Genomic DNA, 17,428 nt, shown 5'->3' with positions numbered 1-17,428 from the left:
CAAGTAAATCTAAATTAATGAATATATTAAATATAATGTTATCGACTTACTCAAGGTTCTGTAGTCAACTCTTGCTTTGTTAGCCTTAAGGTAGGCTTGAATCTTCACTATTTCTTTCTCCTGAGCATGACAAACAGAATATGCCGTTTTAATGAGTACAAGTGATAAAGAAGCTGCTCGTTCACATCAGAGCTCATGTGTGACTTACATGGTCTTTGAAGTATTGCAGCCTTCTTGTGTAGCTTCTTTTAGCTTTCCACATCTTCACCAGTGACTGTAACTAAATTATAGAGGAAACAATTTTCACATTATGCATACTGCACTTCAAAGCATCAAGGAAAAAGTTGATGAAACTCTGTAATAAATCAGGCCTGTTACCTTAATCACACTGCTCACACTGTCTTGGAAGGTCTTTAGTTTGTCCTTATAAACTCTTCTCTGTTTGTAGCCCTTCCAGGATGCCTTTAATTATAAACCAAATCATATGTGAACCACATCACACATTTGGTCCTAGAGAATACTGGCATTTTATTTTATTTTACCCTTTATTGCATTGTCTTTGCTCATTTTATAGTCTCTTAATGTTTTGAAGAGTTATCAGAAGAGTTCATTTGGATTTACCTGCTTTTAATGTGTAAACATTAAAAGTTCATATTACCAAAACTATAAAACCACTAACTACATTTGTTTTTGTTAATGAAAAATATTAACTAAAAATAACAGAAATAATACTATAAAAGAATAATTATTAATTTAGTTATGTTGCGCTAGACATTAAAAAAATTATATATCCCTTTACTAGAAAAAAAAACAATTTAATAAGTGTTAATAATAGTATTAACATCCAGTGAAATGTAAACTATATCAAATCGCAAGGCTGTTAGTTGCCTGGTATACAAGTAATTAATTTAATTATCAGTACTTTACTTTAAACAGTTAAGCACCTGTAGTTTGATGACACTCGGCTCTTGCTTTCGCAGGTACTTCAACCTGTCATTATGTGCCCGCCTCACGAGGTATCCACGAATCAGGGCCTGGAGCTGGATGATGAACGCCTCATTGGCCAACCACAGCTGCTCTCTGTTATACTCTGCTGTTACGCTGCTCAAAACACTCTAATTACAGAAATCAAAACATGAACAACAGAGATTACATACCATACTTTAATTCAACACTAAAAACTGTAAATGTGTGTATGTCTGTCCTGAAGACATACCTGAATATCTTCTTTGGTGAGCTGAGAACTGTCATGGACAAAATGCTCTGGCTCATCCCATGTCCCTTCCTTGCTTTCAATGTTGTAGAAGTAGTCATATTTATCCTTGATCTTGTGTTTCACCCAAAAACTGCCACTGGTTCCTACAGAAAAATGTAATAATAGCACTGTGATTGCTATTCTTCGTAAATAATTTATTCTACACGGGAGCTCTAGACATATGCATATGCCTCTGAGTCAGTTTTACATGTTATCTGAAAGGACTTATTATTTAACAATTTATTCAATAAAATTTTACATTAGGATTTGTTAATGATAATGGGAAAATGTACAAGACTGCAGTAAGGCACAACATACAATACATTCTAGAATTTATACGTAATATTTTCTAACAGCATGAAAAGACATTTTCCCGGCCTTAAAGGGTAAGACAGACAAGTTAATGTTCCAGATCGCAGTCTTCGGGGTGAGATAGAGTTACCTTGTTCTGTTTGAGTGCTCTGTAAGTGAGCGAGCTGGCTGTGGTAGACATCAGCGCATTCAGACATCACCGCTCGAAGACCTGCATCAGGACACTGCAGAGCAGCTAATGTGGCCTTAGCATCTCCCTCAGATACTGCCCTGTTAATGTCTGCTACCGCCTCAGCCACTGAAATCATTCACACAAATGCAACAATAAATGAGATTTCCTTAGTAGTAATATTTCGAGATGAACATTTTTTACATGTATAAATATCAAACTCAGACTTGAAAGGTAGACTGTTATGTGGATCATTGAAGAGATGTGTATGAGACATGAATGGGCTGGACAGAAAAGCTTATATCTAGTTGCACACTTACGTTTGAGTGAGTCCTCCTGGTTCTGGTTGGCAGTGTGCACGGCCTCCTGGATCTGGTCCAGCCACAGCACAGCAGATTCATCTCCAGAGCTCTGTTACAGCACGGCACACAGTCAGCACATGTTCTATACTAACAAGTGTAACTAAACACACTGTCACAGGGCAAACAAATCATCTGCTACTACAGACCGAATTACTCTAAATCTAATCAACCAAATCAGGTAAATGTGCAACTGTCACTGGATAAATTGCCTCTTGGAAAAAGCCTTGTTTTTGCTGAACAGAAAGTCTTTTCACAGCAGTCATATAAACAGCATCTCGATACATTATGTCAAATGTTAAGAGTAAAGAGGTAACTAAATATTTTGAAGAAAAAAAAATATACAGGATATATATGAGAAAAAAATATATAGTACAGTATTTGGATTAATACTTTTCCCTTCTTTAGGAACATTCCCATAAGTAATAAGGAAAAAGTTAATTAGTGAAAACATCTATGGGGAAAGAAATTTAGGAGTTAAAGTGAAAATAATTTATGTTATATTTTCACATAAATTGGGTGGCCAGATTGAAAGGCCATACTGTATTTTACATACTGTGATGATGTAATAAAAAGGTGGCAAACTGATATCAACTGCTGTGAAAAATGATAAATGATAATCTGAAAGACAAAAATAAATACCGTTGTCTTTATCTGAAAGTAAGAAAGAAAGAAAGAAAGAAAGAAAGAAAAGAAAATTATTGGGACACTTTTATCCAAAAAAGGACTTGTGGCCAGAGACATTTTCAAAATTGCAGTTAAACATTCCCCTGTGTATTTAGTATTTGTGGACAAATGTTTGTAAATAATTTGCTCCATAAATGGCATTTGTAGGAAGTCATTATCTGACATGTCTGGAAATTGAGCCCTGAGCAATTCTGACGCACTGTCTAAGCCCTTGACAGGAAACCAGCAACACATCACACCCTTCAATGTAAACTCCTAACTTGGCAGTTATTTGTCTTTGAGTAATCCTCAAAAGAGTCACTTGCGTCTATTTGAATGAACAAAGTTTACTGGAAAAGCTTTCAAACATGTGGAGAGATTTTGTGCTACTGCTATTACCGTTACTGTTTGAGGACTCCCTTCAAGATTCAGGTAAGAGAAACAAACATTTCTATTTCGGTTAAAGATCAACGCCTGATTGCTATGTGGTACAGATGTGAACTTGTACTGAAATCAAGACTTTTGAGACAAAGAAAACTTTAACTGACCTTTAACTGACTTGACTCTTTTAGTCAGAGCTACTGTGGCGGTCTATGGTGATTAACATTTTCACCTAAAATAACTGATTCTCTAAATACAATGTCAAAATCAAGCAATACAACGATGGTGAGTTTATGAGATTTTGGGTTGGTTATATACTGATGAAAGAACAGCAAAAAGAGTCATAAAACATTACCCCAGAATACTAAACCAATATAAATTAAATGTACTAATTAAATATAATGTTACATAGTCTAACAAGTTAAATCAGTTATTAACCTTCTGGTAAATCTGGAACATCTGTGCCTATACTATTAAAAGTAAAACCAAACAACCCTTATTTCATTTCAAAAACTGTCAGGTTTTAATGTCTTTTATCACGCAATTTCAGATTCAATCCAGTGTTTTTCAGATTTTTCTAGCTAATAAAGTAACAAAAATATAGTATGTTTTAGAATTCAATTTGTAATGTTGTTGTTACTATTGATAATCTTATTATAGACAACACAAATGAATGTAAACTTGAAGCCATGTCTGCTATTAATTATCCAAATTTCTGTTGAATTATGTTCACTTTTATGTTTAAATGTAACCACATTTTCAGTATAAATCTGTGTGAAATATTAATTGTGACTAAAAGAACACTGTATAACAATCTTTTAACACGGTTTTCTAATCATTTTTTTTTTTTTTTTTTTAGAAAAAAAAGATTCCATAATCAAATTTCCAAACAAACCACCTCACCCAAAAACATATTCTGGAACAATAGTCCTTAACACATCCTTGCAGCTGCCTGTGATAAACGTCAGTGTCAATGTCATCCGTCACACCACTGGAATTGTCAGCACTAGGATCATTCCGTCTGCGTTCATCCTAGCCCTCCTCATCGGGATCCCCTCTAATGTCTATGTGTTAACCCGCCTCAGAGGAAGAAAGAATCTTTCCAGCGGTATCCTATATTTTAGCCTAGCTGCTTCAGACCTTCTCTTGCTGCTTTCCCTCACGCTCAGAGTCCACTATCACCTCAATAACAATCACTGGATCTTTGGAGAGCTCGTCTGCAAGGTGGTGATCGCCTGCTTTTATGGGAACCTCTACTGCTCGATCCATGCACATATGTGCATTAGTGTGATGCGCTACTTCGCAGTGGTCCACCCGTTCCTCTACAAGACAATGTGGAAAAGCACTATGCGATCTGCACCAGTTTATCTATTTGGACAGTTTTTGCTATTGCGATGATACCCGAGTTTATGGTTCAGCAAAGCTACGAAGTTCTTGAACGCAAGCTGGTGTCGTGTCATGATATCCAGTCCTATGAAAAAGCTTTCGACCGAGCTTTGATTTCATACAGACTGAGTTTGATCAGCCTGGGGTTCATCCTGCCATCGCTGGTCATCACATTTGTTTACGGATCCATCATCTATCATCTAAATCACTCCAGTTGTGACTGGAAACACTATATAAAGGCCAGCACGTTGGTGTTTGGGATCTTTTTAGTGTGCTTTGCCCCATGCAATGCACTTCTTTTTGCACACTATGTGAAGCTGTACACTCTGCAGCAGCATGACTTGTATTATTACTACAAAGCAGCCGTATGTCTGTGTTCTTTCCATAGCTGTCTGGACCCTTTCCTCTCATATCTCCTCACAAAAACGTCAACTTCCCAAGTCACGTTTAGATCCTTTAGCTCTAGAGCTTTGTCCATGAGTTGAGTTCTTTTAAATAGTAGGAAGTTTTTGTTGTGGCCTGCGGGGGGGTCCTTCCTTATCTAAATGGCTTCACAGTGGGTTGAGGATGTTATGGTTGGACATCCCCACTTTTTACTTTCGAAAAGGCTCCTGACTGGAATAGGAGTTGGATACTTACACTGAAGTGTAAACATGAAACTAAATCAAGACCAGGAAAGTTGAGTGTTGATTGAAAAGTGTTTGGATAATTTAAGAAAGAAAATCTAAAATAGCAGATGTAACCTCTTAGACGTTTCATTGGTTCAGCACTGTTATTCTGTTTCACCTTGCAGATGAGGTCTTTGGTGGTCAACAGTAGATCGTGATAGTGTTTGGCGTTGGCTGGATTGACTCCCTGTAGTTTAGCTGTAGGGAGGAGCAGGGCAGAGAGCGTCTTCTCTGGATCTCCAGAATTTAGGGCTTCGTTGATCTCAGCGATAGCAATGACTCCTACACAGGGAACATGGGAAATTTTATACGCTCAACAACTGCAATACTAAATGGAATATTTTACTTGATTAACAAAAAGACAAAAATGTTGTTGTTTATACATTAACATGATGTTTCACGATCGCATACAATGCTTTTTATTATAATTGAATGTTTCTTAAAACCTAAATGTTTATTTGTGAGAATCTTTAATAAAATTTGTGTAATAAACAATGTTTAATAAAGCTGTTTTTTTGTGAGACTTTAATAAATTAAGTTAATTCGTACACATTATGGAGTAACTTCTTCTAAAACAGGCTTTCTTTGAATGTTTTTGTAATCTTAAAAAATATTATATTACATAAATTCATTAAAACTGGAAACATTTTGAAATGGAAAAAACACACTGATTTTCAACTTTTGTGATGATCGTGATGAAAAATGCAATACTGTTCAAAAATTTGGAGTCTGTAGGATTTTTAAAAGGTTTTTGAAAGAAGACTCTTATGTTTACCAAGACTACGTTTATTTGATTAAAAATACAATAAAAGATATAATTGCAATTTAAAACGGCTGTTTTCTATTTTAACATTTTAAAATTCATTTCATTTCATCCCACAATGGCAAAGGTGAATTTTCAACACTTGATCATTCTAGTATTGTATATGCTGATCAAATCAAATCAATATGCTGATTCTGTGTCCGAGAAACGTTCTTAATTCTTATCATTGTTAAAACAGATGTGCCATTTGATAGTTTTGTATAAACTGTAGTACGTTACTTCAGAATTCCTCGACAGTAGAAAAAGGACAGCACTTTTATGAAATAAAAATATTTTACAACATTACTAATGTCTTTACTATGACTTTTGAGCAATTTAAGGCATCATATGAATCGTTAATATTTTAAGAAATCTTACAAAAACGTTTTGAAAGTTTTCTTACTCTCATGTTCCTCGTGCACCTGGACGTTGACAGTGTCGATGCACTTCTGAACATCATTCCAGGTAAGGAACTCTTGACCCTGGGCGAGGGACTCAGCTCTCAGACGGATCAGTGTGTCTGCGTATCTAACAAAGCAAAAAACAACCACTTAATGAAGATTGCTAAAATGTGTCTTAGTTTTGGGTCAGGCTCAGGTTTGTAGCTAAACAAAAACGATATGCAGTAGGCTACGCTTCATAGACACACGTGCACAAATATTATTATCAGATAATATATGGAATCAGATATCAGAGATTGCTCGGTGGACACACAGCACAAAAACTTTTATTAGTAAAAGCTTCATTAGGCTACTGACTCGTAACATATTTCTTTACAATGAGAGGGTAAAATCACTTCATTGCTTGAGAGACGTGCAGACAATGGTTCACACGCAACTTTCATCTCTCTCTCTCTTTCTCTCACTAATTCAAATAAATTATAGAATGAATTAATAAAAAAAAGTGATCTTACCGCACTGCATCTCTGTGTCTGACTTAAAGGAAAGCTTTAAAAGCCTTAACTGACAATATGCATTGTGGAAGGATTCTCCATTCAAACCATTCAAAAACGTATGTTTCCGCTGCGCCTGATGTTCATTAACTTTCATAATTAGTAAGTGTTTTTTTTTTTGCCTTGTGAACTGGCCGAGCCTTGGTGAATCGGTTTCTTTACTTGTTTACTGACGTTGCATACAATCGTGACATACAGCAAAAAAAGATTTGTGGTACCTCTGTAAATTGTCAGCATCCAGACCACTGAAGCCCAGTGGAGAGTCACTGAGCTGCTCAATGACGCCTACAGAGTCTTTAGTGTCCAGCACCTCATTTAACACAGACACTGCAGACAGCATCTCCACAGCTACACACAGCTCCTCGTGAGTAAGACCAGCCTTGTTCTGAGATGGTAAAAAATGAAAACTAGTTTTGTAAGTAGGGACAAGAAAGAGCTACACACGGAATAATAGAGTAAGAGAGCTGACCTGACAGCCGAGCTGCAGGCTGAAGAGCTCGGCCTGGTACAGGCTGGCAGCAGTGTGATAGACGATGGGTAACTGGGCCTCTGGGTTCAGAAGCGTCTCCACGGTCTCTTCTGGAGCGCCTTGTCGAATAGCTGCATTAATCTCAACAACCGCTTCCTGCTCTGTGTCCATTAAGAGCACAAACATTAATAGTATCAGACAAACAAAAAGAAAGATCCATATAGGTTCAAACTGAATAGGGAATTGCACTATAAACCGCTTTTATAGAGTTTTAATTGATCTATCAATCCACTTTTGTTATATAATGATCAATACTGGATATTTAAGCTCAGTTTCAAATGCCATTATCTAACGTTTACTAAATCTTTAAAAACATTTTAACATATTATTAATTTACCTTTTCTAAATTCTTATCTTATTACCACTGTTAAATGTGTAGAAAATCTCAATTTGTAAAATAATTTATAAATAAATAAACCATGTTTTACAATATAATGTTGTGATGTATAAATTCACTTGCCATGATTCTGAATGAAATTCTAAAAAATTAAACACAGAGCTTCATATCTAAAGATGCTGTATTATACTGTTTTTTTATCAGTTAGTCTTAGCTACATGTATATGTGCAACATACTTCGTTTCTCAGCCTCTGCAAACTCGTTACAGGAAGTGATGACCCTCTGAATCTCTTGCCTCTCCAGCTGTGCACCCGCACCAGCATCCTGCATACAGATGCCATAAATATTCTCATCAAACTCATTTGACTGAAAAGTAATTTCAACCGATACGGAAAGTCTGCTTTAATACCTTAACTTTATGCTCCCTGTAGGATGTGAAGTGGTCCAGGTAAAAGCTGGAGTTGTCATCAAAGACTCCCACGAGACCAAGTGCAGGCAACCTAAGGCTGGCCAGCAGGGCTTTCTGATCCTCAGCATCAAGAGCCTCATTTATCTGATGAATAGCTTCTGATGCTAAAGTGAGAAAATCATTCTTATATTTAACATTTATATAACACAGTACGAATCAGTGGCATGGCATGCCATTAATAACTATCCATTAAATTAACAAATATTATATTTTATAACATATTTATTTCCCTGAAAGCTTCCACGCGGTTTTGTATTTATATAAAATATTCCACTTAATGAAAATATTTCCAACTTGAATTTAAATTTGTTCAAAAACACATAAGTTAAATAAAACTTACTGTTCACAAGATCTACACTGCTCTGGATCTCCTGTTGAGTCAGCAATTCTTCGTATACATCTCTCTCTTCAGTCGCAACAGACGAGCGCTGAACACACACACACACAAAATGTCTCACGCTTTATTTATCAACGAGACAGATCATAGGTTTGGTGATGCAGAGGACTGGGTAAACTCAGGTAAAGTAACGAGAATGCTATTGGTTTGATCCCAGCAAGACATGAGCTATTACTATTGTGCCTGTGAGCAAAGATCTTAACACCGGGGCTAGAAATTAAATACAACAAAATCCCTGAGCAGTATTCTCACAACCTTAGATGTGTACACACAACAAAATGGCTAAATGAGCCGACATCGGGGGATCAGGTGATGCTGGAGTCAGCAGAGTGTGTGAGGAGAGTTAGAGGGCATCAGCATTGAACTAGCGAAGCTGATTCTGTTATGTTTTAATCAAAATCCTGCTGATTTTGCAAGTAAAGGAATGCTGGAGACCGTTTAAGAGGAGGCTGCAAAAAGAAACACAGACAAACTTGCTTTGCAGGCAACCTTTGGATATCCTCCCTGTAAACTTGTGCTTAGGTTAAAAAGACTGAGATATTAATGTAGCTGGGAGTTTTCACTGTTTGCCTATGTGTGACTATGGTTTTGTTCATACAGTGCATCATTTCGAAAACCCAATTTAAACCAGATTTTAAATCGCATACAAAAGTGCAGCATAATATCCATGTCTGCTTTGCCATCGCAGGAATAAACTACATAATATATTTTACCAAGCACAAAACTTTGAGCAGAAGAGTTTTTCTAAACTTTTAATATAACTGTGTAGTTTACCCGTCCTGAAGCATGATCCTCTTTCTTCCTCTTGGCTTTGCTCAGTTTGTCCTGGTAGGCCTGGGCCAGTGGTTTCTGTGTGTTTCTCAGTAAGGCATTGGGGTTCTGCAAAGCCACCATTGTGCCCTCTGCGTGACCTTTGTCAATAGCTTCATTAATGGCGAAGACAGCAGCGTGCACTACACATATAGATCAGAAAGAGAACAAATACGTGTGATCCAAAGAACGAAGATTATATGCATTTAAATTTAAAGATATGAATAGGAGAAAAAAGGGGAAAGTCGCTAACATGCAGCTTCATCTACTGAAAGCTCATTGGCCAGGATGCCACCGATCTTGCTGAAGGCGGGCATCTGGATGCCATATTTATCCAGTTCTTTCCTCATGTTGCTGATTTCTTCCTCTGTGAGGAAAAAGAACATGAAATGTCATCCATAAGGTTACATATATATTTTTATTCTATCACCTACAAACTATTAATTTGTGGTAAACTGTGGCATTTTATAAACGGCCTGGGCTTGTAATGCATTTAAAAAACATCAAAGGCTGTCTAGAATTAGTGACCATTTGTTTACATCAAACAAGGGCCTTGTTACGTTGAAATAATTTCATAATACACCTTTAAAGTGAGCCGACACCAAACCACTACAGAAATCATTTTCTGCACACAGCTTGCTTTAAACGTCAACGTGTTTTCGCTTGCATTATTAATTCGCTACATACCACATCATCACCATTTTCCTGATGAGATATTTTATTAACGGCAGCGTAATGTACAAGCTGAAGAGTTACACTCTGAACAGAGCTAAAGCAGTAATTACCTGTCATTACAAACCCATCATCAATCACGCGCTAACAGCTAGGTTTAACTGCGCTGTTCACTATCATTAAAACCTCGAGCACTTTTCTCCTTTTCTTTCTCCTGTGATCGGAGCTGACAGAAGTGGATCCACATTTCCGTTCTGAATGTGATTGCACGGCTGTGCTTGAGTTCTGTGATTGTAAGGCAGCACCACTACGTGCTCCAAATCTCAAACTGATTGCAGATACCACGTATTTACAGTGTGACTTAAGTAATTAAGTAATTAGCTTTTTTTTTTTAAATGTTAATAAACATTTTTTAAATGCTAATATAATTCATACTGAAAATATTATTATGTACTGTGCTTAGTACTTTGGACCTTTTTTTTTGATGTTTTGATTTTTGTGAATGACTGTGGCATACCTGTAAAGTCCACTTTCCCCAACAAGTCCTGGATTTGAGGAGCAATTCCCAATTTGTACAAGTACAAGCTACACAAAGAAGAACAAATAAATACATAAATACATGATCTATTTAAAAAAAAGTATTTACGGAATTATATATAATAAGAGAGCTGAGTTGAGGATGCACAATCATTTCGAAAGTTAAAATTGTTAAAATCATTTCTCTCCAAAGTTTCCCTAAAGACAGTTGATAAAAATACAGTACACTAAATTCAAGACAATGTAAGGACAAATCTCTATTAACACGATTCATCTGCTAAACATACACTTCAAAAGAAAGTAAATGAATGCACAAACATACATGAACATAACATAAAAACATATATCACAAATCATAAACACAAACTCTTTTGGCCACATGTCTAACTGAACAATGTAAGCCGGTATTTAAAACTGAAAATTGTTTATCAAAAAGATTAACCATAATCCAAGGCAACTGCTGTGTTTTTGATGAAACTGCACAATGAAACTATATTCTTGCATTAAAATGGCAACAGCTGGCAAATTATACAGGCAGGCGGCATGTTCCCGCTTTGATACCATGTAGTGCCCTAAGGCCAAATCCATTTGAGAAGCACCGTTTTAAATATTTCACTAGCCTTATTTGCAACACAAAGCATTCAAATCAAACACGTAGTTCTAATGTTTTTCCACTAGATGTCAGTTGAGTTAAGTCAAGCCCTACACCAGTTTTGCAAAAGGAAAATAGCCTGCAGTTAGTGTGCAACACATGCTGGAAACTGCATTAAACTTTTATCTGTCGACTGATTTGAGGACAAACAGAGGAGTAATGAATTATTGAAGGGGTTAGAGTTGTGTGTGCCTGAGCGTTTATGCATAACAGATAAACTTTACATGCTTTTCTTACCTTTGACCCCTACATCAATAGCCAGAGAGAGATATACACAGTAAAATATCCTCTGTACTACAAAAGGGGCAAAGGTTAAGTGGTTTAACGGATATAAGAGATGTAGGTCACTATACCTGGGCCATAAGCCTGATTATTGTTTAGAGGCAAAATGATAACATTTCCTTCATAATAAATAAATGTTTTTAAACCTCAAATATTGATGATCTTGAAAATAAAATAAAAAAAATACTATCTACTATCTAATGCAAAGTATATGCAGACAGTGATTTAATGATGCACAGGATTTTCTCTGGGCACAGTCACAGTGTTGTCTAGTCTTACTGAGCGGGTTAACTACAGGGTCAGGAAGGAAGAGCGTGTGCAAGGCAGAGGGAGGAAGCCAGAAAACCCACACACAAGACACACAGAGAGAGAGAGAGAGAGAGAGAGAGAGAGAGAGAGAGAGAGAGAGAGAGAGAGAGAGAGAAGAGAGCAGGAAAACACATATAAATCATTTACCGTAAAAGAAGCCTTCCTGTGGTCATTCATTAGACACAGTCCCCTGTGCACACCAGCAGCTAATGTCTAAATGTTACTATTTGCATACATTAAGGTACTAATGACTTACCTAACTTTATACTTCAAAATGATTCATTTTCTAGTCATTCTACATTTTCCTATAAATAGTGAATGCTAAATTTAACTTTCTGAGAAAAGTGGTGCTATCCATGCAAAACTCACTGTCACACTACTAGGTTATTGTGGGTGGTTGTCAGGGTGTTGCTATGCGGTTACTAATGTGTTGTCAGTTGTGGTTTTTCGGAAAAGCCCAACCTTTCTCTGTGATAATGGTTGTGTTCATTGTTAAAGTTATTTAGTTTATTCCTGTAATGGCAAAACTGCAGGCTTCAGTGTCGCATGATCCTTTAGTAATCATTCTAACATGCTGATTTGCTCCTCAAGAAACATTTTATTATTATTATTATTAATGATAAAAACAGTTATGTTACTGAAAAGCAATACATATGCATTTCCTGGGTTCTTTGATGGGTAGAAAGCTCAAAAGAACGGCATTCATTTGAAATATAAATCTTGTAACATTATAAATGTCTTTACTGTCACTTCTGCTCAAATTAATGCTCATATTCAAGCATATTCATATATAAACATATTCAAGCATTCAAAAATCGTATGGCAAAATTATGAATGATAATGTACATTTGTAACATTTTCAGGCTATAAAAATTAATATTAGTTGATTTATTATGAATAAACAATATGTATTTATAAAAAAAACATTAATATATATTAATAATGTAACGTATATTTGTACATTAGCATCAACCTTACAGATAGCAATATCAGTAGACCTAATATAGAGTAATAACCTAACAGAATTTAAAAATAAATCTATTTTTACTGTCACTTTTGATCACGTTAATGCTTTATTTGATTAAAAAACATATATTGTAAGTTCATGGCGATCAATTCTGATCCAATTTTGCCATTCACTTTTACTGTAAAGGCAAACATTTAGAGTAGGACAGACAAGACACTGCTTTCAGACTGTATGTTTCCACCGGTGGCAAACTATGACAGGAAACAGAAACCTCTGCTAATCTATAATAGGAGACACTTCCTGCAGTGGAGGGCGGGAATCTGATATCATAACAGTGCAGTATCACACCTCAGAGTTCATACTTCAGAGAATTCGTTGCTGAGCAGGCCATAAAAACTGAATGGAGACTATCCATGAAGCAAATAAAAACATAAAACATTAACTGGACAGATGTGCTGACATCTTATGGTACTGCTCTGAGGACACTCTGCATAACAGAGGAGGTGTGAAAAGGAGCTTTGTCTTTGGAGCAAAGTGACAGGAATTGTCAGGAAACAGTGACAGGAAATCGCCTAAGACAGACAGGAAGTTAAGCAGCAGGCCTTATGTGTAGCTGTACCACGAGGCACCCCCTAGTCACACCATTACCCCAAAAACGTTTGTTTTTCTCAGTGGTGAGATTGCCATGACAATGGCTGCCTAGAGGAAGCAGCAGCACACATGCAGATGCTCTACAAACCTGCTGTCACAACTTAAGGATCGCGAAACCATGACCACAGAGTAACCGCCAATTTTAAAAATTCAGGTTATGAAACCTGATAAAGCAAGCAACCCTTATTAGTTCACAGCCAGGGAATCTGTTTTAAATATTTAGCGAAAAGGGTATATTACCTCAGTGCGTGAATGCAGTAGATCACCTTGGGCATATTCTTGCGATCATACACATCCGTCGTCTCAGGATAGAATATCTGAAAGAGGAATAGCAATATTCAATATTGTTTAATAAATGATACACTACAATTGCTGTACAGTTTGACGTTTTTTATATGTTTGTAAATCCAGTTAATAAGTAATACTGTTTTCTTTCTGAAATGTCTCTAACATGCTATTAATATCAATGATGCAAACAGCTGCGCTTCTTAGAAGTTTTGTGGAAACTATGACACATTTTTTTTCAGCAGCATGAATGTATTGTTAAAAAGAAAAACATTTACTTCAAATAAAATAGATATTTTACTGTCATTTTCAATTGAAATTCTCCTCGCTAGTGAACTGTGTTCTGCCAACTTCATTTGCAACAGTTTTGGAAAATCAATCTGTATAGATCCATATAGACATGATTTACTGAGTCTGAACCCCACTTAACACCTTCAGGACAAATTGAACAGTGACTGTGAATAGGACCTCATCACACGACATAGCCAACAAAACCTGACCTGGTTGCTCATTTCTGAATTCTAGCAAATCTTTGCAGCAAATTTCACAATCTAGTGACAAATCTTTGTTGTAGCAGCAAAGTGTAGTCAACACCCTCATAATGTCTAAATGAAAATATCTGACAAGCACATATGGGTGTTGTGTTTTATTGTGCACATACATTTTTATCGATATAGCAGTTTTGCACCATACTTGGTGGAAGCTTTTGTTTTTCTACCCTTCAGTGAAAGAGAAAAAACTCAGTCAAAATGATTGACAAGGCTATTGCTAATTTAGGCCAACAACTCGAGCCATGAGCAAATATTCAATAAAAGCCTTTATGCATTCATCTTACGGTAAATAAAATAACTATCCACCCTCCCGTCCAAACCGTCAAACTGGGCACACAACATGTACAGTTTTTTTTAGATTAACATTGTTTTGAATCTTAAGCTAATACAATGAACAGTTATCCTCAAAGAGAGAAAATGGCAAGGATATGTGTGAGCGTGTGTCTGTTTCTTTAAAAGTGTGTACTTGGGCCTCACCTTGGGCAAACCAACGGACTCCATGGCTCTGAGCCACTGCACAGTGTTATCGGTGTGTCTGAAATGTAGTCCTGAGTGCTGGAGACAGTAAAAACAACATAAATACATGCGACCGTAACACGTTTCATGCACATTTCCTAAACCATTAAAATGGAATTACATATAAAGCTGAAGGGTTGGGAGTCTGTTATATGTGAAGTACACTAGTTATTGAAATGCATCAGACACATACAAGTTTGTGGTCAATAACCTTTTTTTAAGAAATTAATACAATCTAAAAAAAATACTATTGGGGTTGAATTAGGATGCATTATATTGATCAAAAGAGAAAGACATTTACAATTTCACAAAACACTTCTTTTTCAAATAAATGAAGTGCATTCGCACTTTATATTTGATCAAAGAATCCTAAGAAAAGTATCATGGTTTCCACAAAAATATTAAAAAGCACAACTGATGTTTTTTGATCTGAAAATGAGCATATCAGAATGACTTCTTAAAGATGGAGACTGCAGTAAAGGCTGTTGAAAAATTTGCTTTGCTATCACAGGATATTAAAAAATGTGATTGTTCTTTTAAATTGTAAAAAATATTATACTGTTACTAATATTACTGTTTTACTGTGTCCTTGATTAAATAAATGCATGCTTAAGAGACTTAAGCAAGACTTAAGAAAACATAAAAAAAAAAATCTCATTCACTAACCAACTTAATTAACCATGTACTAAATGTTCTTAAATAGCCATACTTATCATTATTTTCTGCATGAACATCTTTCCATCCAGTAGCATGCAAATTGAGTTCACAGCAAAATGACTGGGTGTGTATGCATTATTACCTAATTTGCATAATTGCTTTAGTGAGTCAGGTACTGCAACAATGCAGATAGCATGTGCAAATAAACATCACTATCAGCGGGCACAATTCAGTCTGAGGGAATTCCCGCCCTGCTATTTCTCCCCCTACGGGAAAGAGACTTTCAGGATGTGAGGATGTCTATGTTGCATTTGAAAAGGCACATCCTGAAAGTGTTTGGGATCGACACCTGTGTTTGCTAACAGGTGTGACTTTCCCATTGTATTTTTTAGAAGCAGCTGTGAGAACGTAAGGTAACTAGGTGCTTAGCTAAAGAGTACCTAAAAACCAATAAATAACATTCGAAAATCGGTACCTTATAACGAGATTGGTCCCGGTCATAAATCTTCTTTTCTGACACCAACTGGGGGGCAAAGAACTTGGCCAGTTTGCCAAGGTAGACGCCATTCCTCAAGCCGTGCTCCAGTTCTGTGGTAAGAGGCAGCTGCTCCCCGAGACAGGCCTCCATCCATCTGAAATCAAAAGGTTCACGTATAAGCAAGACATATTTAGAGTTAAAAGACAGACAGAATGTGGTAAATGTTACAACTGCTTCGTATTTCACTTCAATGTGAAATTTGACACTTTCAAATGATAGCAACATAGTTTTACATGCATTTATTTTTGAGTTACGTGTTGAAAATATTTCAACATATAGACTTCTTCTGGAAAACAAGTGCGTAACAAGCTAAGCCTTTGAATGAATTACAGAAGTGGAAGAGCTAAAGGCGCACACTCAATTAATAAACAATTTTTACTATGAAGTAAGCACCATCATGCCTATGGGCATCAAGATGTTTCTCTCTCGGCATCATAAAACATGCTATTTTCAAACTTGTTAAAGAAGAAAAAAATCTGCAATCTGGAGATGCTTATAAAAAATGTATACCAGACCGTGGTTTACTAGTTCTTCAGTATAGTGAAAAAAAAGATCAAAGCTTGTGTTTCTGATACACTGCAATGCTTTATTATTAATATTTATTTCAGATATGAGTTCCTAAAGTATACCCAAATGATAAAAACACAGACCAAAGCAAATGTCTTTGTGTCTTATTCTCTTATTCTTAAATCACTAAATGCAGCCTTGGTAAGAATAAAAAACATATATGCATATATTTTATATTTTCAATGAATCATTGTTTTCCTTCTGAAAGAAGTCATAATAAATCATTTTAGAAAACAATTCACTACGTTTTAATGTACTATAATAGCTTAAAATTCATAGTTATAACCTGACAGTATGACTCTTTGTTATAAACTCATTAGCCTACCGGCCCGATAAGCATGCAGCCACTTAACCACCCAGTTTTCCAGATCACTGAATCATTGAAATTCACCTGGATCATCCAGGACAACAAACAACATTTCAAACTGGTTGCTAGTCAGTGACCAGCTGACAAAAGTGATGTCTGACAAATTCAGAGAAGGCCATATTGTCATGGCACCTACACTGGCATATCTTTTCTCTTGCCAGCGGAGAAAACTGGCATTGGGCCCTTCAGGGCTGCCTACCAACTGACAGCTAAAGTGTCCTGCCTTTAGCTCACCAACATGGGAAAGTCGGATCACAGATCTGTAATTCATCTGTTTTGCAGATTCATGGGTTCTGTGATCAGTGTTAGAACTGCCAGCTCTGGTTAGGTAATAAACAATACGCTATACACCGAAGAACGCTAAACTATGTGGAGTTAAGTGAA

General features: G+C 36.3%; 2 protein-coding genes across 2 annotated transcripts in view; one reads left to right on the top strand and one right to left on the bottom strand.

Moving 5' to 3' along the window:
• iqgap2 (IQ motif containing GTPase activating protein 2) overlaps nucleotides 1-17,428 on the bottom strand; it is a 39,350-nt gene that overhangs the window by 10,920 nt on the left and 11,002 nt on the right. Inside the window, exons 3-22 of the mRNA XM_043244219.1 lie at nucleotides 16,048-16,204; nucleotides 14,877-14,954; nucleotides 13,804-13,880; nucleotides 10,683-10,750; nucleotides 9,747-9,860; nucleotides 9,458-9,636; nucleotides 8,627-8,714; nucleotides 8,227-8,390; nucleotides 8,054-8,141; nucleotides 7,420-7,580; nucleotides 7,169-7,335; nucleotides 6,402-6,526; nucleotides 5,315-5,478; nucleotides 2,057-2,147; nucleotides 1,698-1,865; nucleotides 1,217-1,359; nucleotides 945-1,115; nucleotides 379-462; nucleotides 209-280; nucleotides 51-120 (exon numbers count right to left, since the gene is read on the bottom strand). Of these exons, the coding sequence (XP_043100154.1) occupies nucleotides 51-120; nucleotides 209-280; nucleotides 379-462; nucleotides 945-1,115; nucleotides 1,217-1,359; nucleotides 1,698-1,865; nucleotides 2,057-2,147; nucleotides 5,315-5,478; nucleotides 6,402-6,526; nucleotides 7,169-7,335; nucleotides 7,420-7,580; nucleotides 8,054-8,141; nucleotides 8,227-8,390; nucleotides 8,627-8,714; nucleotides 9,458-9,636; nucleotides 9,747-9,860; nucleotides 10,683-10,750; nucleotides 13,804-13,880; nucleotides 14,877-14,954; nucleotides 16,048-16,204 (2,429 nt within the window). The remainder of the gene's footprint in view (nucleotides 1-50; nucleotides 121-208; nucleotides 281-378; nucleotides 463-944; nucleotides 1,116-1,216; nucleotides 1,360-1,697; nucleotides 1,866-2,056; nucleotides 2,148-5,314; nucleotides 5,479-6,401; nucleotides 6,527-7,168; nucleotides 7,336-7,419; nucleotides 7,581-8,053; nucleotides 8,142-8,226; nucleotides 8,391-8,626; nucleotides 8,715-9,457; nucleotides 9,637-9,746; nucleotides 9,861-10,682; nucleotides 10,751-13,803; nucleotides 13,881-14,876; nucleotides 14,955-16,047; nucleotides 16,205-17,428) is intronic.
• On the top strand, nucleotides 2,207-5,103 carry f2rl2 (coagulation factor II (thrombin) receptor-like 2). The gene is given in 3 exon segments (XM_043244220.1): nucleotides 2,207-3,193; nucleotides 4,002-4,475; nucleotides 4,478-5,103. Coding segments are annotated over 3 exon segments (1,074 nt in total). The 5' UTR covers nucleotides 2,207-3,129; the 3' UTR covers nucleotides 5,014-5,103.

This window comes from Puntigrus tetrazona, chromosome 7, assembly GCF_018831695.1.
Source record: "Puntigrus tetrazona isolate hp1 chromosome 7, ASM1883169v1, whole genome shotgun sequence".
Classification (NCBI taxonomy): Eukaryota; Metazoa; Chordata; class Actinopteri; order Cypriniformes; family Cyprinidae; genus Puntigrus; species Puntigrus tetrazona.
The sequence above is the reverse complement of the archived record's forward strand: the minus strand, read 5'-3'. Positions and strand labels throughout refer to the sequence as shown.